The sequence below is a fragment of the Hydra vulgaris genome, chromosome 10, assembly GCF_038396675.1.
Source record: "Hydra vulgaris chromosome 10, alternate assembly HydraT2T_AEP".
In the NCBI taxonomy this organism is placed as follows: domain Eukaryota; kingdom Metazoa; phylum Cnidaria; class Hydrozoa; order Anthoathecata; family Hydridae; genus Hydra; species Hydra vulgaris.
In genome coordinates, this window is record NC_088929.1 from 9,941,563 (window position 1) to 9,964,000 (window position 22,438).

At 26.6% G+C, this 22,438-nt stretch overlaps 1 protein-coding gene across 1 annotated transcript in view; it reads left to right on the forward strand.

Annotated features, from left to right (window-relative positions):
- Positions 1–1,893: 1,893 nt before the first annotated feature.
- Positions 1,894–22,438, forward strand: part of LOC101239476 (uncharacterized) — a 61,953-nt gene continuing 41,408 nt past the window's right edge. The window contains exons 1-5 of the mRNA XM_065807226.1: positions 1,894–3,391; positions 11,859–12,043; positions 20,570–20,678; positions 21,009–21,119; positions 21,292–21,394. Of these exons, the coding sequence (XP_065663298.1) occupies positions 2,012–3,391; positions 11,859–12,043; positions 20,570–20,678; positions 21,009–21,119; positions 21,292–21,394 (1,888 nt within the window). The 5' untranslated portion in view covers positions 1,894–2,011. The remainder of the gene's footprint in view (positions 3,392–11,858; positions 12,044–20,569; positions 20,679–21,008; positions 21,120–21,291; positions 21,395–22,438) is intronic.

The following is a 22,438-nucleotide window of genomic DNA, read 5'->3' on the forward strand; positions in this document are numbered from 1 at the left end:
ATGCAGGATATACATAAAATAAGTATGTGAACCAGTAAAAATTTATAATTATGTTTAGATCCATAATGGTAGCTCTACGTATTTGTGGAAATTAAAAAAGGGGTAAAATTCAACAAAAACCATTCCGTAACTCCTAAAATACTCAAAGAATTAAATAGATTCTAGCCAAACAATGAAATTTCATTCAAATATAATTCATTGAAGCTGATATATGCTTGTTTTAAGTCTGAAATATCACAAACAGAGAAAACTAACAAAATAAAAATAAAAAAATTAAAATGATCATTTAGAATAATTTTCGCCTCCTTCCTGGTGTATTTTTTAATCAATAAATCCTTTTAGGCTTTAAGTTTCTTCATTCTTAAGAAAGTTTATATTATCAAGATTGGTTAATAATTTTGGCCCAAAACAACTAAAAAATATTGTTGCTTAGGACGTTGGTAAGTAAATTTTGGAAAAATCTAATAAAAAACATGTGTAAAAGTATATATTTTCTGAAAGAGCAAAAATTTCTATTTTAAACTACACCGATAACACAAGTTTGATTTTTTACATATTTTTTACTAGACGACCACCTTAAAGGTGCCAAAGTTAAAGTTGAAAAAAACTAATTTTAGGTTATTAGGGTAAAAATGAGCTTCATGTTTTTCAAAGTATTGATAAAATATTTAATATCGATTCTTTGAAAATATCATTCTCTATTGAGATTTCCATTTTCATTTCCATAAGAAATTCATAGTAGTGTTGATTACAATATAAAACCTGTCTCAATAAAACATTGGGCATACCACAACTGTGTTTCAGTCGAAAACTGGTAATAAAGATCATAATGTTTTATTGTTCTGTAAAGGGTTTCATATTTCTTTACTCAAACAGCTTAGCAGCGGTCATAATTGTAAATTAAAAACATTAGTATGTTAGAAAAATAACCGGCCCATACTTGAAATAAATCTAACGGTATAAATTTAAATTTTCATTAATTTAAATGAAAACAGATATTACAGGAAGACCTTTATTATCCACATCCATTATACGTTATGTTCTTCAATTATTTTAAAACTGTAAAAGATAAAATCGTTTACAAAGTATATAACAAATATCCACAAAAAGTAAACAAAATGTATCCTCAAACGTTTTATCATACAAAAATAAGACTATAAGTATCGGCATTGTTTACAGAACGCGAAAACTTGCGGGGCCTTCAAGAAACAGTTTATTGTTACTGGCTAAATTTTTGTATATTTCTTTTACAATATCTTTACATTTATAATTGACGTGATGTCCTCAGTTTATTCTCAGTTTATTTAGCATAAAATTAAAAAAAAGTCTAGAATAAATAAAAAGAATCCAAGAATACTACCATAATCAAATAAAAATTTAAATACACGTATCTTAAAATATTACCCTTTAAATTTCTTTACAATTTATTTTAATGAAATTGCGTTTATTTTTACTTTGTAGGACAAAAAATATAGGATTTTATCAGATGTCTTCAATTTGTAAAAATTTAATTTGTACTTTTTTTTTTACTATTACTGTTATTTTTAATAACATTATTAGCAACAACTTTTATACTATATTGTTAATTTTAAAATTAACAATATAGTATAAATTTTTTTTTATAAATTTTTTTTTAAAAAAGTTTATTTTTTATTCAACTTTATTTTCATTTTTAACTTTAAAAATTAGTATTATTATTATTAGTTAAATTGTTATGAAATAAAAATCTAAAGATTGAAGCTCATAATGCTCATGTAACGACTTGTATATGATGTGTTTCCTTAGGGTGCGGAAAAAAACTAAGAATAATTTATGTAAAGTTATGCACAATTTTTATGAATAAAATTTATTATTCAATGAACTTAAAAAACAGCATTCAAAAATCGATGCTTTGATTTACAAAATTAATTCAAGTTTGGTTCAAATTTGTATCGACTCAAATCTCAATATCAAAGATGTAGAAATCAGATTTGAGCTTTACAACGAATCGGTAAAATACATAAAAGTTCTAATGTCGTCATTAAACTTAATAAGCTTTTGTGTTCTTGATAAAGACTCTGAACGTGCTAAGTTTCAGTTTCAATTAAGAAAATATTCTTCTCTAAGTCATGTAAGATCAAAAGCTTTTCGATTTGCTGGTCATTACTGGAAACTTCAAGTAGTCAAGAAAAACCAACATTTTGGAATGTTTTTAAGATGGTACGGAACTAGCAAAGCTTCTGATTGCTCTAAAAATAATCTAAAATGCGTTGCTTCAGTCAAGTTTTCAATACTCAATAAACTTTTACCAGATGATTCTATATCACAAGGAGGAAGAAAAAAGAAAGATTTATTTGAAAAGGTTGGAGTTGGAATTGGATATAGCAGAATAATAGAAGTGAAAGAGCTAGAGTCATTCCGGGGGTATATTTTAAGTGATTCACTATTTTTGCAAGTTTTTATTAGATTGCGATCAACATTTTATCAGGATGAATTATCTGACTGTAAAAATGTTCAAGAATTTGTAAAGGGAACTCTTTTTGAGTTTCACAACACACATTGGTACATTGTTCTTTTTCCTGAAGGCGAGAAAGTAGTCCAAGAAGAAAAGGAAGTATTACAATCAATTGATGGTGATGATTTACAATCCCCCAATCAGCCATTAGCATCATTTAACCGTGACTCATTTAGAAATAGGTTTAAAAAGAATAAAAGTGTTAATAATGAAAGTCCATTGGAAACACCAGCCACTAAATCCAATGATAAAGAAAACGAACACAAAACAACTGATAAAAATGTTGATAAGGCAAAAAAAAAAAAACATGCTTCAATATATATGATGAGAGATATAAATAAGTTTAATAAATTGTTACGCCACGATGTTAAGTTTATGATATTAGTTGAAGGTGGCAACGACGTTGCATTAGAACAACATTTTTATGGAACAGACTCAAACGTTTTTGGAACAGCTTCTTTTATGACAGCAAAACAGTTAAAGCTGCTATGGAAAACAAATAATTTGAAAATAACAACAAAATTTTTGCAGATAGTACCTTATGTATACTTTGCTTACCAAATTAATCAAATAACGGAAAGAGTTGGAAACTCAGAGTTTTGCTTTAAAGATCAAAATAACTTGTCTTGGAAATTTTGTTTTATGCAACATTCGACCACAAAAGAATTTTTAAAAGGCGCAATTTTTCTTGACGATAATCAAGATGACGAACAAGTCAAGTATTTTATATCGCAAAATAAGATACTTATGGTATCATGGTTTGTAGAAATCTTAAGTCCAGTAAATATAGAGAAAAGCATTACTTTTTTTCCTCGTAGTAAGCGAGAGATAAGAGAATACCGAATAAGTTCAATAGGAGAAAAAGACATGGTAACGTTTCCCGTGACAGTTCAAGAAGTAAGTTTTCTATTTTTTTCTTCTTCTTTTTTTTCTTTTATAAATTTATAAGTTTTTTGATAGTAGAAAGGCATAACGCTACAATAGTTGCTATAGCTAGAATTTTAATAATCTCTTTTCATTTTTTATTTGTTTATTAATTATTTTATTTCATTTATAAAAATTTTTTTTTCTTGAATATACGAGGTGGTACGAGATTTTGTAAACAGCGCCCGTATTTGTTTTGCTCAATAAGGAAAAGGATTTAACTTGCCAAACTTTCGAATGCTCGTGTTTGTAACCTATATTAAACATTTGAAACTAGGGACATGTCAAAAACTTATATATTATGTAAATATATTGTGGTTAACTTGGTTATAAATGAACTTTAAATTGTTAATTCGAAAGTTTATAAAGTTTCACTAATTGCAACTTGAAAAATTATCATGGCCGATGACACGGGTTTCAAAGTGGATGGGCTCAATCTTAATTTCTGAAAAAAGTCCTCTATATCTAGAATTTTTTTCTAAAAAAAAAAAAAAAGTCTTTTAGAAAAACTCTGATTATTTTTATTCTGCAATTTAATGTAACATTTTTTATTAAAAATGGACGTAGCGAAAAGAAATCTGAATATAGAACTTTTCACAACATAATTGCAACTTTTACTATTACATTCTTTATAAAATAAGTATTAAAAAATAAAACGGTATAGTAGAGATTTAAAAATGTTAACCTTACTTGTAAAAATTTAGTAAAAACCGTCATTAACGACATCGGTTTAGCAACAAATCTTAGGTGCGTCCGCGTGCCGTTACTGGGTAATGCGTAAAAATTAAATTCAAACAGGTCAGAAATTCAAAAAGTTTATCGTTTTATGATCTATAACTTTGCTCAAAGAGATAAGCTTCAGTCTTTGATCTGTTTAAAGAGATAAACTCTAGTTTTTGATCTGTTTGAATATATTTCTTTAATTTTTTTAACCATTTTTTTTATTTACATTTTGCCGATAAAAAAAAAATTTACAGTCGTAACTTATAAAAAAATAATTACATGACCGGGGCTAGAAGAAGTCAAATTTAGTCTTATCATTAAGCCCCAAACCATTTAAATGGTTTTTCCTAATTAAGAATTGAATTTCCTAATTAGGATAGATACAAAGCGTACTTTTACCAAAATCTACATTTAGGAAACTAAAAAGTTTTTTTTTCTTTTGCTGCAATCTAATATCCTGTTAAAATCGGTAATTGTACTCAATCTGGTGTAAAGCTCTTAAACCCAAACGACCTAGGTACCATGCCTTTGATTATGAAACCAACAAGTTTTTTTTTAATGTTTACTTTTTTAGAAAAAAAAAGAAAAGATTTTGGGTCCTCGACGTTATTTGCAGTATATTCTGTGAAAATTTAACTCTTTATTCGGTTGTCTGCTATGAACTCTAAAGCAGGAACTTTAGCAGCAAAAGCATTCAACTTTGAACAAGAGATTTTTTTATCGTGTTTATCTTTCAATTCAGTTACTTATTAAATTTTAGTAAGTTTATTTATAACTTTAAAAAAGTAAAGTGGATTTTAAAAGGTAGATATTTATCAATTGAAAAATAGCTATAGACCTAAGGAATGACACATTAACCAACTGACACATAGAAATAGGCACATTCATCAACTGACATATATAAATAAGTTGACATAAATGGATTGCAGGGTTTTAGTGAGGGACACAAACATTACTCTTTAAAAAGTTTTATATTTTACAGATTAAAAAAATTCTAATTTCTTATTTTAAAAAGTCTAAAGACTTTATATTGCTCAAAAAACTGCATTGCTTGCATTTTAATAAAATAATTTTTAATTTGTCAAAAGTTGAATAAGATAAGAAAAAAATATTTAAATGATAATGAAACAAAATAAAAATAACTATATTCTTTATTAAAGTATGTCAAAATACTTGAAATGTTAATTTCTTAGTGTAATTCTTTGGTCCTCACAATCGGAATTGCAATTTACAACTTGAAAACACATTAATGCTGTTTGATGCATCTCTGCAACATAATACATCTGCTCAGCGCGAGTGTGTTGAAAGAAGTAACATTAGACTATTCTAGAAGATTTACAGTCAGTTACAAAGCTGGTTTTGATAGTTCTAAGACCAGATTTAGATATAGAAACAAATAAAAAGAGGTTGTGGAAAAATTTTGATTTTGTGGAAAAAATAAAATGTTTAATAGAAAGCTATTAAATATTTTACTTTTTCCACAAAATCACATCTTGCGAAAAATTTTAAAATATATTTGGAACCTTCGAAAGCTGCAATTTAAGTGGGTTACTCTCTAAAAAGTTAACTGGATAAGTTTTTGACAACTGTTCGAACTATAAAAAGCAATCACAACAAAAATTACAATTTAGATAAAGTGATTTTTTAAAACCTCGGTCCAATGTATAAATATTAAAGTTTCAAATAGTCTCTTATACTTGTTTGAACCTTATCTTTTGCTTTCCATTTAGCTATAGGTTTGTTACGTTCTTACAAAATATTTTTTCGGCATGGGATCTATTATATCTCTCGCATTTTATTTTGTGTTGTAGCATTTTTGCTGGATTTAAAAACAAAGTTTTATATTTTAAATGTAGAGATATCAAATACCTTTTTGTTAATCCGGCAAAACAAACTTCCAATTCTTATCTAGAAATTAGGTAATAAATTTAATTCTAATTTTGAAATTTATTATTAGTTGTTTCGAAAAACATAACATAAAGAAAACCGATTTACTAACTCTAAATATTGTTACCAATTTTTCTAAATTTTTTTTATTTACCTCGATTGCTTATGGCTAGTTACCCTCACACAAAGTTTAAACTTTTTTCTTTCCAACCAAGCCAATTTCATTATATAGTTATTATTGAATGATAAACTTTGAAATCAAGTTTGCAATCCATGGTCAACTAGAAGTAAAGATATGCAGTTTTTAAGATGAAAAAAATAATTGGACCTTTTAACAAAGTAGGGGAAATTGATTTCAAAAAGTGGACTTTAAGCAATATTGTGTAAAATACGCTATTAAAAGTATATTTAATATATCTTTATGTCTTTATAAAAAAAATCTATATGTCTTTATATGAAAAAATGTTATCTATATGTCGTTATAAGTAAAAACGTTATCTATATGTCTTTATAAGAAAAAATGTTCTTCATATCCCTCTTAATGTTAGTTTAAAAAAAAATCAATTGTGCAGTTTATTATATATAGTTAAGTATTTAGTATTTTTTTGACTTAATTAAAATCAATTATAGCATTATATTACCCTAATGGTGTGCATAATCACACAAAATATATACCTTCCACCAAAAGGTTTACTCTTAAGAAAATTTTTTTTTTCTTATAGAACACTTTAATTTTAAAGACTTAACTTGGAAACTTTTATGAAAAAACAGACGGAGATTTATTTTTAAAAATAAGTATATATTTTTTGTAAAACTTTTTTTGTATTACCAATAAATAAAATATTAAAAAAAAGTACTGTCGCAGATTTATGATGTCAGAATTGTTCGTGTACTAACTATACCAACTCCAATCACTATAGTTTTTATTATTATTTAATAATAATAAAAACTATAGTAATTGGAGTTGGAATAGTTAGTACACGTTATTGTTCAAAACTAAGAATATAGTAATTATATTCTTAGTTTTAAACAATAACGGTCTTGTTTATTGTTACTTTTGTAAAAGAACAGACGTGATGGAAACCTTGATGCGAATATTAAACTGCTCAAAACGTCAAAAGCCATACAATAAAAAAATCAAAAATTTTGTGATTTAAAATTGTTGCATAACTTTTAAACTAATAATAATATTAGTTGAAAAATTATGGAGAGACAATTTTAAGGTTTAAATTATAACACTTCTTTAGTTAAGTTTTTAAGTATATTAGTCTTACATGGCCTTAATCTATATAACTATGAAATTATGTCATATATTGATGTTTTATTTATTTAATTATTTTACGTATATCAATTTTTTTTTTCGCACCCCACAAATTTAAAAATATTTTTTATCACTTTTAAACAGCCTCCTAACTTACTTTACTTTTCAAACATGTTTTATCGAATATATAAATTTACAAAAAAAAATTCTTTCTAAAATATAATAGAGGGAACCCCAACCCCCCCCCCCCATGGATCCGCCCTTCATATATGCATATAATGCAGTAATAAAATATTTAAAAACTCAAAACGTTTGAAAATTAAATAAGTCCCATTATGTCAAATTTATATTAACAAACTAAACATTATCACAGATAATTAAAAAAAATATTTTTTTTAGCTGCCCCCAGAAGTCCTTACGGTCTTATTCACAGAGTAGTGCGGAAGAGCATGTGAAAGAAAGTTTACACCTCCTTCCTTACCTATTTTAAAAACTTGTTCAGTGTTGGACCAAGGATTTCTAGATTCTGAGGCAAGCGCGCTAACCTGTGCTCTTAACTTTACGGCTGCTCTTAACTTTAATTTGGTTAAGTTTTTATAAAATTATTTAATTAAGACAAGGTATCGAAGATTGCTAAAAGAAAGCTAAAAAAAGAACATTAACAGAAAAATACATAATACTAAAACAAAATCAAAGCTTTGCATTGTGCAAAAGAACTTGGGTGCGACCAGATTCAAGTATTTGGAACATTCGCTAAAGTAGGACAATAATGATCATTAAGATTTCGAGTTAACGGGATTCTATTGTTTTAAACGTTTTGAAGTGCGGGGGAAAAAAAAAAAAAAGCAAAAATTAGGTATAATTTTTTTAAAGTACGGAAATTTTATTTGTTTTTAACTGGATATTTCTGTGCACAAATGGCAAACATATTTTTCTGGAATTTATTCACACTTTCATCTGAATAAGTTCTATCTTTGGACATCAGTTATTCGTATGAATAAACGAAATCTAAAATATGAATAAAACGACAGAAATTGGTAATAACTTGAGGATTATCTTTCCAAAGCATTTAAATTTCCTGGATCTTTTACTCCAGATGTCCTAACTGCAGTTAATAGATCAATACCAGTTATGCAGCCTGTAGCACTGGTTAATGATTCTCTTTTTAAAGCAAAAGCAGACTGAGATTATTAAGCTGTTTTGAAAAGAAAAAAATTCATATTTTTACTTCACATACTTTATACGAACATAGTCTTATGTTGAACATAGTATGTTTAACATAAGACTATGTTCAACATGTTCTTGACACAGTTGAAGACATCTACATATTTATAAGGTAGTTACATATTCGTTATTTAACTGTGTTAGTGCTGCAGAGATGAAGAAGAAAATGTATGGTAGCATTCTCTGCACTCTGACAGACCGTGCATCAGTAAATCATGCTGCAATAATTAAGCTTAATGACGTTCTGGTCCAGCTGTTATCTGTTGAAACTGCATTGTTATCTGCATTCACTCTATGGCATCGTGAATGAGGTAAGAAAAAAACATAAAAAGTTGTCTTCTGCAAGTACAATCTTTGGACAAGACTGTTGAATAGCTAACCTTCTACACAGCTTTTCAAAGTTAAGGTAAACTAAGATTACAAATATTACAAAATTTAAATATTATAATCTTTATTATAATATTTTTTATTATTAAATAGTGTAGTCTTTCAAATTATTACATTTTAAAACCATTTTTTTAAACTTTTTATTTAGGAAAAATATAATATATCTATTAAATGCTTTATTTTTTAAATAAACCTGCAATTTATATAATTTGAAATTATATATATCTTTAGATATGAAGACAAAGGTAGCCCATCTGGCTTCAAACTCTTCTTGAAGGGTCAAAAGATGTGATTCATCAAGAAGATGACATCAATCCTGTGGGATTTTTACTCGCTGTATTAATAGACTACACATCATTTTTTATATGATTGAGGTTGTGTTCATATATAGAAATTTATTAACTACCTAGATAAGTCAGGCAATAGTCAAGTATCTCTCAGGACATCTTTATTAGAAGATTTGAAAAATACCTCAATCTGCACATACCTGCAAGCATTTGGTCTTGTTGGTGGTGCAGATTGAGTGAAAACTGGACTGTTAATGGTTTTTTTCTATTCAGAGGAAACCAAGCATCATTTTGACTTGGTATATATATGAATGGTTTTTTAGAAGTTTTTCTATAATTTCAAATAATTATTTATTTTATTATAAAAATAGTAATATAAATTTGCTTCTAAAAGCTCAATTTTTTCAACCTCTCATGTAATCTCATGTAAGAATGTCTGATAGGCGTGAGACCACTATTGCTACATAACATCCTGAATTTCTATTGAAAAACCAGTCCCTTGTTGTTCAGGAAGATCCCAGAATCCTCCTAAATATTTAAATGACTATATTTGAACTATTTGAACTTATTTAACTTGTTTTACTTAACATTGTAGAATGTGCTGATTCTTCTTATTATTATTGCCCTTGTTAAATTGTTGAATTTTATTATGTGTAAACTAAAACTAATCTGTTTATATATTTTAGTTTACATATTATTATATAAAGAATAAAGCCTTCTATGTTGGCTTAGTATTAATTATAGACTATTTAATTCACTACAGTACAGATAGTGTCACAAAAGTTATTGCCAACCACTCTGTGGATTGGATTTTTACTCAAACTTTTGAGGAGAGGAACAGGTAAGTCATATTTTGCATTAATATGAGTGTTCAGGCTAGACAAAATGGAAAAAAAAAAAAGACAATTAAGAAATAAAAAAGGTCTTGATTGATTGGATAAAAAAAACTACCATTGGAAAACAGATGAACTAGAGGAAGATGCAGAGGATTCTAAATTGAGTTGGTTTTGGAAAATTTGTTTTTATGCTGACCTATCATTTTTTTAACACAAAGTAGTATTTATACTATACAAGCTACTATGTTATCTATATATATATATATAGTTATATTATATTATGTTATCTATTTATATACTATTTATCTATTTATATATATATATATATATATAGAGAGAGACTTTTTTTTTTAATAGATAAAGATTATATATAACATATATATATATATATATATATATATATATATATATATATATATATATATATATATATATATATATATATATATATATATAATCTTTATCTATTAAAAAAAAAAAAGTCTCTTTATTGTCATTTGAAAAAAATAGTTTAGTAAAAAAAAATAATTTTTTGTGAGGTATTGAAACCCCCCTCCTAACCCTCCTTCCCCCCTCCCCTTTTTTCCATGCCTTGATTAAATAATTGCATTTTAAGATTAAAAATAATTTAATTGCTCATCATTTTACTAAGTTATAAAAGTTTTATAAAACCTGATCACAAAAAATGCATTTTTAAAGGTTTTAAGTTATATACTAAAACTTATATACTACTCATCATACATTAACATGGTACCATTTTAGATGTAATTAACATGTTTGGTACCATTTTAAAGAGAATTTTAAACAATTATTACACTTTCAAACTTTTTGATTATTTAAAGAATATGGTAATGTGCTTACTATCAAGTCTTTAATTAAAATTGAAAAAAAAGGTGGGGGGGGGGAGTTAAATTATTTTTGGAAAATTTCTCACCCATGCCAAGTTTATTAAGACCCTCCTGTTAATTAATTTTTACTTGTTATCAATAAAAACTTTATATCTATAAAAAAAACTCAGTGAAAATCAGCCTTAAAAATTAGAAAATAATTATTTCAGTCACCAATAATAACAAAAAACTTTCAGTCTAAACAGATTTAAAATTTGTTGAACAAATCTTGATTTGTCAAAAATGAGCCTTTGGTTTATTTCTCACCAAATTATAAAACTTATACCAGTATAATAAATCCTATTAAAATTATGATAAAACAGCTGTTAGAAAATGCTCATTTGACCGCAAGCCACAGTAGAACTTAATAGTTTTATGGGTGTTTTGTAAAAAGTATTAGTTTAGATTTATAAACTGAAATTTTTTATAAAAAACATTTATATTCTAACATCACAAATCTCTCCCCCCCTCTCCTCTTTTATTAAAACCCCCTCGTTTACTAGATATGGACTAAAATTCCCACCCACCCTATTATTCCCACCCCCTCTTGTATTAAGGACTTGAGAGTACCAACTACTTTTTTTTTCTAATTTTTCTTTCACATTTTTTCTTAAATTCTTTTCATATTTTTCTTTAATAAATAATTTTCCATAAACTATTTTAAAAGTAAAACTTACTGTAAACTATTGAATCTCATTTTATCTCAACATTTGCTAATTCATCTTTGTGATAGAAATTGAAGAGGTATTTTCTGGATTGGTTATATTTACTCAGAGATCTATTTAATTTTTCTTGTTTAAATTGTTTTTGTTGAAATTGTTTTTTATTTTAAATTTTGATGTCAAAATCCTAAATAATTTGTTGCATTTTCTACTATTTATCTTAATGTAATCTTTTTCAAATTATTCAATAAAAAACTTTATTATTTTGAATTAAACTTCTTTTTAGGTAATTTCTGATGAAAGTCCATTTTTGGACAGTAATGGGGCACTTTCAGTAAAACTGTCTATTTTATGCAGTAATTTTGTTGATGATAATGACTTATCGGATGCAGCATATGATGCTTTCACTCAATCAAAAAACAAGGCATCAACAAAAGAGATAAACCATGCTTCACAACAAGATACACTTGGGTAAGCTCAACCTTCTGAAAGTAACTTTAAACTTGTAATTACTAAACACTGTATAAATATCTCATTTTATATTTAAACACTATATAAGTATCTCACTTTATATTTAAAGAGCTTAAAGTGGCAAAAAAAAAAAAAAGTAACATAATGGTTTTTAGTAATTTCAAAACACTCTCTCATCTAATTGATATGCTAAAAAAAAAGTGGCAAGATGGCTTATACTTTATAAAAAGGTGGTGGGATGGCAACCTGCCTGATCCTACCTCACTTTTAGCACTATGTATACACATACACACAAGAATATTTGGGTTTGCGCAAGTACTATCTAGGTATGAAGGACTTTTGCTATGAAAATTTTTTTTTTTCCGCCTTATGAAACTTTTATTTTTTTGAGTTGGCATTTCAAAACTTAAAATGTTTAAAATATATTAGGACAGTGCTGAACTAAATCCACAGAAGTACATAGATTGCAGATCATGGCTAAGTATTTGTTAGGATACTACCAGGCTCCTCACATAGTCTAGGAAAGACTTAGCTGCCCGTAATGCCAAATTCCAAGCCACACCAATAGGTTGACTAGGCAGCAGTTTATTTATTTCTTTTTTTTGTTTTGTTTAAGACACTATTCATTAAATTCATTTGCAACACTATTCCTTTTTTTTGTTTTCAACACTATTCATTAAACTCCTTTGTGACATTATTCTTTTTTTTATTTTCAACACTATTCATTAAATTCATTTGCAACATTATTCCTTATTCTGCTATTTTATAATCTCTACTTCTATTATTACTATTTCTACATTTCTGTTATTTTACAATCGATAATACGACAATTAGTGACACTATTCCTTTTACATTTTTGACAATCAAATTTGCGGCAATAAAAATTTTGTGACACCATTTTGCCACACCCAATACTTAATAAGTTAAATAAATAAACTTCATCTTTACTTTAAGAATAATTTTATTCTCAATTTAAACTTGTTAAACCAGAATAATTAGCTTCTAAAAATGCTGTATATGTATTCATAAGTTTCTCTGTTTGTAAAGTTCTGAAGATTTTTAATTTTTTTTTTGCTACAACTGGATAAAAAGACCAGAAAAATTTTTTAGTTTTAATTCTTTTTATTGAAAAACTCTGCTGAACACAGAGAATCTTTGATGAACACAAAGAATCTTTAATGAGCACAGAGAAGCTTTGATGGCTTTATTAATCAAAAGAACATTGGACATATGTCTTAAAGATGAAACTAAAAAAGAACATTGGAGATATTGGAGAATGATTTTTAGTCGTGCGATTGCTGTGGTTTGTACTTTAGTTGAAAAAAAATATCAAAACATTTAGTTTCTAACGAGTCATTTGGAGAACAGAGCAGTAGAAATTTCTTTAACTTCTTAAATTGATCACAAAATTTGATCCATTCATCTCAGAACACATTTAAAATTATGGTCACATAATTAAAAGAATTCGGGCGCAATTTTTACAAAAATATCCTTTTCTTTGTTGTGTGTAGCACATTATATAAAATTGTATTTTAAGAGTTAGTTGTCAATTTCTTAAGCAGAAAGGAAACAGTACAAGATGCAAAGTGATATAACTCATTTTAAAGTTAATGTATAGTTTAAACACTGGGAGAATAAAATCTCCACTTTGGTGCAATAAAGAAGATCGCAATTTCTTGAAATGTGTCACAATAAGGTTAATCTGTTTTAATATTTTGATACGTTTGCAATAATCGAAGAAAATAGAGTTATGAGAAAATGTGTAATCTGTAAGAGTAAAGAGGCATAAACATTAAGTTTAAAAAAAAATGAAGCTAAGTGTTAAGTAGAGATGGTTAGGAGTGCTGGTTTACTTTGTAATTATTGGAAGTGCTTGGTAATTTTGCAGGTGCTTTTTAAGTTTTGAAGGTGTCTGGCAACCCAGAAACACGAAAAGAGGTGTTGGTTAGTTGTAAATCGCTCGCTTCATAAGTGAGAGGTTCCGAGTTCGATCCCATTACGTCCCTGGTAGTACTGCGCTCAACTTGTTTCTCAGCGCAGCAGCCTTGTTTGTCAAGGTTTGTGTTTCAGAGTTATAGAGTTAAGAGAGGGTTATAACCACTATTAAGTAGCCTACTCATCTGTAGTGGCCTGCTCGGCCTTGAGGAAGTGAATAACAAAAAAAAAAAAAAAAAAAAAAAATTCTCTGTTAGTTTAATGGAGAGATGTGAATATGGCTGCAGGGTTCTCAAGCAAACCTGGTTTTCATTTAAAATATGTACTTTGAATTTAACAAATTATTGTGTAAAAGTAAAAAATTCACAAATATAACTATTGATATATTATGAATAATTGTAAAAATATGTTTCATTGAGTTACAAAATAATGATTGTTGTATTTAGTGTAACAAGTTTATACAAATTTCTTGTTAATAACCTGAGAGTATACTAAGAGTGTTTGAGTGGTATCTATCAGCATGTAAAAAAAGCATGCAAAAATCTCTCTTTCTCATTAGTTTATTGGTTAGGTATTGATGTAAAAAATACAAGAAATTCATATCTTTTTAAACATAAATAAAAATTTTTAAAATATAACAATGTTTTAGCAAAACCTTGTATTTACTGCGAAAATATTTCTGTCTAATGTTTAAAAGCTTGTTTACTTTTAGTTTTAGACATAAAATTTCTACTTGCTTTTTGAGTTCTTAAAAAACCATCTCTCTTTTCATGAGTGTACACTCTACTTGAAGCTTCTCTAACTTGCTTTACATAATCCTTAACAGATTGTTCATGACCTGACCAATTAGGGACCTTCATAGGCTTTAATAGAAACTGCCTTATTTCAAAAGTTGTTAGAGAGGTAGTAAGGATTTTGGTTCATAAATATGGATTAAGGTTTATAAACAGGTAACTCCCATAATATCAGGTCTACCAATTTCTTTGCACCAAGTTCAAAATTGGAGTTTTTATTAGCCTTGGTGATAAATCACTTTTTTGAGATCCTTATTTCCAGTCCTCTAATATCTACTATCTTAACACAACTTAAACACATCAACGTTTGAAGTATAAACTAACTGAAACAAAACAAGCTGATCTATGAGTGGTTGGAAGTACTATTTTAACTACGTCTTCTTTCTGAAATTGGAGTTGCTTCAGCTGGTAAAGTATATGCTTGGGACCTTCAATCTAAGAATATTTGATCTGGAACCAACAAGAAAATTTTTTAAGTCTTTACCTTCGATGCCATGTTGAGATATCCATATTCTACATATTCTGTAAGCAGTAGAAAACCATCTTGAATGAGAAACAGGATAATTTGTAATAAATGTAGTTTTGGTGGTAAAATCTCACTTCTAATGGGATTTTACTACATAACCACCTGTATCTATAAAACCGATCAACAAACAAGTTATTTAACATTTTATCATCTAGAGCAATATGTGGATTACCTATATTATTAGGTTCAAATGATGGATTGATTTCTAGATCTCTAGCCAAATCAAACATGGACCTAATTTTGCCAGACCATTTATTGTTTGAAGTTGTTTTACAATTTAAAAAGGTTACTAGGTCGTAACTCATTTGTATGGAGTTGAGAAATAAGCCAAACAAATTTTTTTCATAACCTAATTTTTAAATGTTTGATAACTTGCTGGTCTTTGATGGCATGCTAGTCTTATCCATAAGCTTTCTTTTTATGGTCTATCAGATAACATCTTTAAGATTATTGAATCTTTCCTTACCAATCATATTATATAAGTTGTCCTTGATGGACAGCACTCTTCTTCATATCCTTTACTTTCAGTGGTACCTCAAGGTTCTATCCTTGGCTCTATACTCTTTAATTTACATTAGTAATCTCCCAAAAATTCTCACATCTAAGGTGGCATTGTTCGCTGATGATACTATCATTTATTTTTGTCTTGACAAGAAGCCAACACTCTGATTGTTTGGAGGGGGCATTTGAGCTTGAAAAGGATCTCACTTCTTCTACATCATGGGGCTCTAGATGGTTAGTGAACTTTAACTCAGATAAAACCTAATTTTTTTTAGCTAATCGTTATCGCAATAATCTAGATCTTCCTATATTTTTGAACGGTAATGTACTCAATGAGTCATCTACGCTTCATCTTCTAGGATTAACTCTTACTTTTGACCTTTCTTGGAAACCATATATCAAATCAATTGCAAAATTACCGTCTGCTAAGGTTACATCTCTTTATCAAGCTCGAAACTTTCTTACTCCTGATTCTATTCTGTATCTCTATAAATCTCAAATCTGCCCTTGTATGGAATACTGTTGCCATATCTGGGGCATATCTTACAATGATGCTCTTTCTCTATTAGACAAGGTGCAAAAATGCATTGTAAACATAGTTGGACCTGCTCTTGCAGCCAACCTCGAACCATTATCACATTGTCATAATGTTGCTTCTCTTTCTCTTTTCTACAAATACTATAATGGGCACTGCTTTAAAGAGCTAGTGTCTCTTGTGCCATCTACTAAAATTCATTCTTGTGTTCTCGTCATTCAATTAAGTCTCATCCTTTTACTTTGAATGTTCCAAAGTGTTCCAAAAATTCTTATAACTCTAGTTTTTTTTATCAAACGTCAGTTCTTCGGATTTCGTTTCCTTTATCTTGTTTTCCTGATTCATATAATTGCAATCTTTTAAGTTGTCTGTCAATCATTATCTTGCTCTATAAACTTCTTTTCTCTTCCAGTAGCTTTCAACTCTAATAGTGGTTGCTTGCAGCCTTGTTGGAAGTAAAGATAATAAGAAAGAACAAACAAAATTTTTTTTTTACCCCTACAGTCAGTATTTTAATTTGTGGAATCTCCACCAACAACTTGTAATGGTTTGTCAATATCCCCTCTTAGTCAGCCATTCAAAAATATTATTTGCTTTATCTCTGCATGTTTAACAAATTCGGTCGCTTTCTCAGGAGTAAAGTTAAATGAATAGTTTCCTTCAAAACATAGTTTCATAAAACATTGTAACGTTCTTTCTTAGCAGTTACAATAAATTTTACATTTGAGCCATCAAGTTATATATATGTATATATATATATATATATATATATATATATATATATATATATATATATATATATATATATATATATATATATATATATATATACACATATATATATATATATATATATATATATATATATATATATATATATATATATATATATATATATATATATATATTTAAAGTATTATAAAAAGTAACACTTTTTTATTTGCTTCTTTAGTTTCCATTTCCTTTTTATGTTTCCAATAGAGATTTTTTATGGTCATTCGATTTTCCAATAGAGATTTTTTATGGTCATTTTATAGTCACCTTTTTCTTGATTGCTAAAGACTCAAGCCTCGGTTTTTTCTTCAACAAAAAATTTTGCTGTCTTTATTTTTAATCATTTTTCTTGATCTTCTCTAATAATCTTTTAATTTTTTTCCTGGTCTCGATCTTATCATGTGATCCAACTTGAAGCTTGCTTATATTTTCAACTTTTTCTCTTTGAAAATATAAAAGCTTAACTCAATAGAAGGTATTTTATATTCTTCTGTACATTTGCATTTATAATATACTTATTTAGAACAATCATCAGAACAATTAAACGCATCACATTTGAACGCATGCTAATATATTATAAAGTTTATCAAGTTTTGTTTCAAACTTTAAATTTTTAATCCTTTTTTTCTTGGACAAGCAATTACTGAAGCCTTATTTCACAATGTCAGTACTATATTGTGAATGGTTTTTTCTGTAATTAATTTAGAAAGTTTAAAAAAATTTTTAAAATTCTTATATTAAGTTAAATATCTTGTATATTGTAAATATACAAGATATATATATATATATATATATATATATATATATATATATATATATATATATATATATATATATATATATATATATATATGTATATATATATATATATATATATATATATATATATATATATATATATATATATATATATATATATATATATATATATATATATATATATATGTATATACACACAATTAAATTTAGAAAAAACAACTTTTAATGGAACTTAAAGTTTCATGCCTATTGGCAATCATCAGCCATGAAGTACAAAATCAAAAATATAAAAAACCGTTTAAAAATTAAAAACTACGGTAGAATGAGTTCTGACATTATAGTACAAGAAGACGTAATGGAAAACTAGTTTCCACTATCAAATAATGAAGAAAAAATTTATTTTTGTGTCTACATTTAGAAGCTAATTTGCCTCTTGTTTAGCAGATTCCTTGGTAAAATAATATTTCGAATTTCTCATTTAAACAAAACTTACAAATTTTTGATGCTGGATTGTATGATTTACAGCGTTTAATAATATTCCATTTGATTGAAGATGTAAAATTGTTTTCTTTTAATTCCCATACTTCCTTAGACAACTCAGTGTCATTTTTGTACTTTTTATATTAAAGGATTTTAGATGGTTCGCATAACAGAGCTTAAAAGAGGTTTCGCTTATCCCAATGTATACATTATCGTTGTATTGAGGTTTATTTGAGCTTACGGTGGCTTAGTAAACAATGTTGTTAGACAAGCAATTGTTGTTCAATGGACAAAGAGATTTTTAAATGCAAATGCAGGCTTTTTCTGATAATTTTACATCACCATGTCAAATATTTTTGTTGTGTGAGTTGATAATAGATTTGATGTTTGACATGCAGGAGTAGCTTATCTTAATTGTGTTTCTGTTAAATATTTTGTGTAGTTTGTGGTGTTTAGGAAAATGTATGTCAATTAGGGTTAAAAAGTGTTGACCAATTTTAGTTGTAACATTTTTATTAAATGGTGGATTGTTTTTCATTTTTAAACGGTTTTTTTATATTTTTGATTTTGTACTTCATGGCTGATGATTGCTGATAGACATGAAACTTTAAGTTCCATTAAAAGTTTTTTTTTTTAAATTTAAGTATAATTTTAAATTTTTTTAAATTTAAGTATAAATTTTTTTAAATTTAAGTATAAATTTTTTTAAATTTAAGTATAAATTTAAGTCTCTGTTTTTGAAAAAATATATATTTCTTAAATATTGAGCAGTCTACAACAATCAAGAGTTTAGTATTTTTAATACTAAATCATATAACAACAATATGAATGTATATATACTTCTGATAAAAGAATACCATTTATACTGAGCAAATATTTTTCTGATTTAAAATATGAAATCAGATTTGATTCTTCAAAAAGTTTTAGAGTTTTTACTTAAACCCAGTAAATTTTCATTAAAGATTAAGACCCTTAAGATTTCATTTTTTTTTAAATATCTTATATTGACACACCTTATTCTGTCCTGATACAGATTTAGATCATTATACAGATTTAATTGACAAATTTTCATAATAAAATCAGCAAAAGAAAAATTTTCAAATTAAACATTTATGTTCTAAAGTTATAAATTACTTTTAGTATGTCTTGTCATTTTACATTTCATATGCAAAATTATCATTATTATTTAGTGAATTAAAAATTAAGTGAATTATATTTAGTGAATTAAAAAGTGAATTATATTTAGTGAATTAAAAAATAACTCAATAAATTGAGAAAAAGTAAATAGATAATAAAATAAAAAATTGTAGTTTCAATTTTAAATTCATTCCAAAAAAATTTCCAGAGAAACAAAAAAAATGTCATAAAGAAAAATATTGTAAAAATTCCTAACTTCCTATTTCTAAAAGGGGCCAAATGAACTCCTTGAATTATTTAAATTAGATTAGTGAAAAAAAGGATTTGATAGGATTTTTGACAGCAAGAACAACAATAAAGTCATCAAAAATTTTTGATGAAAAAAAGCAGTTTCTATATTTTTGAAAATTTTTGATTGATTTTTTTTATTTGTAATTATTTGCTATATTTATTATTTTGATGAAATATATATAAGACTTTTGTCTTATATATTTCATAAATATTTCAAATATATATTTCATATAATATATATTTCATAAATATTTCAAAAATATTTATCAGTTAGTCAGGACCAGAATTTTTTGATATTAGGCCACTTTATTTTGATATTTGGCCACAAAACATCATCATTTGGCCACTTTATTTTGATATTTGGCCACAAAACATCATTATTTGACATCATCATTTATTAATAAAATTAATTATTAATAAAAGATTATTGCGAAAATTTACAATACTTCCCGCGATACTATCCTAATCATAGTATTAAATGGATTCTATATCAGAGCTTGACAATGGTGAACTTGCTGACGAATATATAAAACTCACAAATTAATTGTGAGTCATCATTGGTTGAGGTTTAAAATTACCACAGTTTCTTTAGTATTCATCATTTAATAAATAAAAAAATTATTAGTTACAGATATTGCAATTATTTCTTTATTATTTTTTCATTCTGAATATTTAACTTTTTAAGTTAATTCAAATACTTTATACACTTATGCTAATACACTTTATTAATATATAATTTTCAATTGAATGGTTATTGATAACAATATAAACAAATATTAATTTATGTTTTGTAGTGATATTAACAGTGACGAAGATGATACCTTATTATCATCTTTAAAAGATCACATTGATGCATATGAGAAGAACAAAGTTCAGGACCCAAAGTTTAAAATTACTAAGAAGGTAAATTAAATCTTCTTAACTATTGTTTTGTTGCAAATTTAAGTTAAGCGCTTTTTTACTTTCTTGTGAATGAAATTGAAATCTTGAAAAATGATTTTAAAGATTTGATTGGAAATTTTTTTGGTGATTTCAATGACAATTATTAATTTGAACAGCATTTCAATTTAGTACCAACATAAAATCTATCAAGTAATACTTGTATTTACAATAAAAAAATATAGTTTCAATGTTTGTTTTTAAAAAACACCTTTTTATCTACAAGTTTGCTTTAAATTAAATAAAAATTTATTATTATTTTATTGTAAGTTGTTTTTATTTTTATTTTGTTAGATCAAAGGAAAAGAATGTAGCATAGCTCAACTGAAAATAGACAGTCGTCCTTCTTCAGATGATTCTAAAGAACTTATTGATTTAGCCAAAGATCTTGAAAATGTGATAAGGGTAAATTTTTCATTTCAATCAAATTGGAACTGGAAATGTGTTTTATGGCATTTTGTTTGTTTAGATTATAATTGATCAGTTGAAAGCTTTTTTTTTCTTCTTTATCAGAAAATATTTGCTTATTCATAAATTTTTTTAGAATTAGGATTTAAAGATGGTTTTTTTTTTTTAGTCTGTTCCTCTTCATATCTCAAAGGTACTATATGCAGGTGCTCTTGGGCAAACAACTATCGTAAGAAATCATTACCAGCTAGATTTCATCATATTTTTAAAAGGTTATTCCTTAAAATTTTAAGCTTAGTTTTTTTAAAGACCTTCAATTTTAGTTTAATGAAAAAGTGTTTTAATATATTAACAATATTTTGTGTTAAATGAACCATTTCATCCATTAAAAAATTTAAAAAGGTCAGTTTTATTGATTTATTGGCTTTTAGGTTACTTTTCTTAAAAAATTTTTAATAATGTGTTTTTTGTATTTTAATCCACAAAACAAAATTTAACTTTCAAAAACTTTTTTTTAGAGAAACTTAGTTTCACTTTTAAACCTTTATGCTTTCATCTAAGTACTTTTTTTTCTTTCTAGTTTTAGCAAAAAACTGTTTTAAAAACAAAACTTTTTTAGTTTTTTAAAGAAGAATGAAGAGTTTATATAAAAGAGATGTTTCGATAAAAGGGTTTGGATTACATTGATTTTCAAACTGCAATGTTTATCTAGATCAAATGTCAAATGAATCAAATTAATTTTAAATTCGGGAATTATCTTTTTTTTGGATATTTCCGGAATTCTGGATATTTCTTTATATTTTTTTTTTACGGATGCCCAAATAGTTTTCTGGAAATCCAAGTTAAAGATATTTTTTTTGTCATCAAAGAGTTAAAGTAGTAAAGGTATCGTTCATCACTTACTCTTAGTTATATTTGTGTTCACACTTACTTATAGTTATATTTGTGTTCTTAGCTATACATGTTCTCTATGGAAAATTTGAACTTGCTGGGTTCCCACTCCTCCTTAAAAACCTTAAATATTCCTAAAAAATAAAAACCTCTTTAAATGTCCTTAAATAACCTTAAAAAAAGTTAAAATTTGACTCTCCTTAACTTGACTTCTTCTTTTTTTTTTTTTCAATCGTCTAGGAAATTTTATTAAAGTGTATGATTACACAGGTCAAGAAAAAGAATTTTTTCTGGTGCCGAGCAAACAGTTTATTTTTTGTATAGCATTTCTCATTTTGATTTCAAATTTGCAACTCTTTTTTCACCATGGCATCAAGTTGTAAAGATATTTGGGTTCAAATCTTTAGTATTTGGGGTAAAATCCC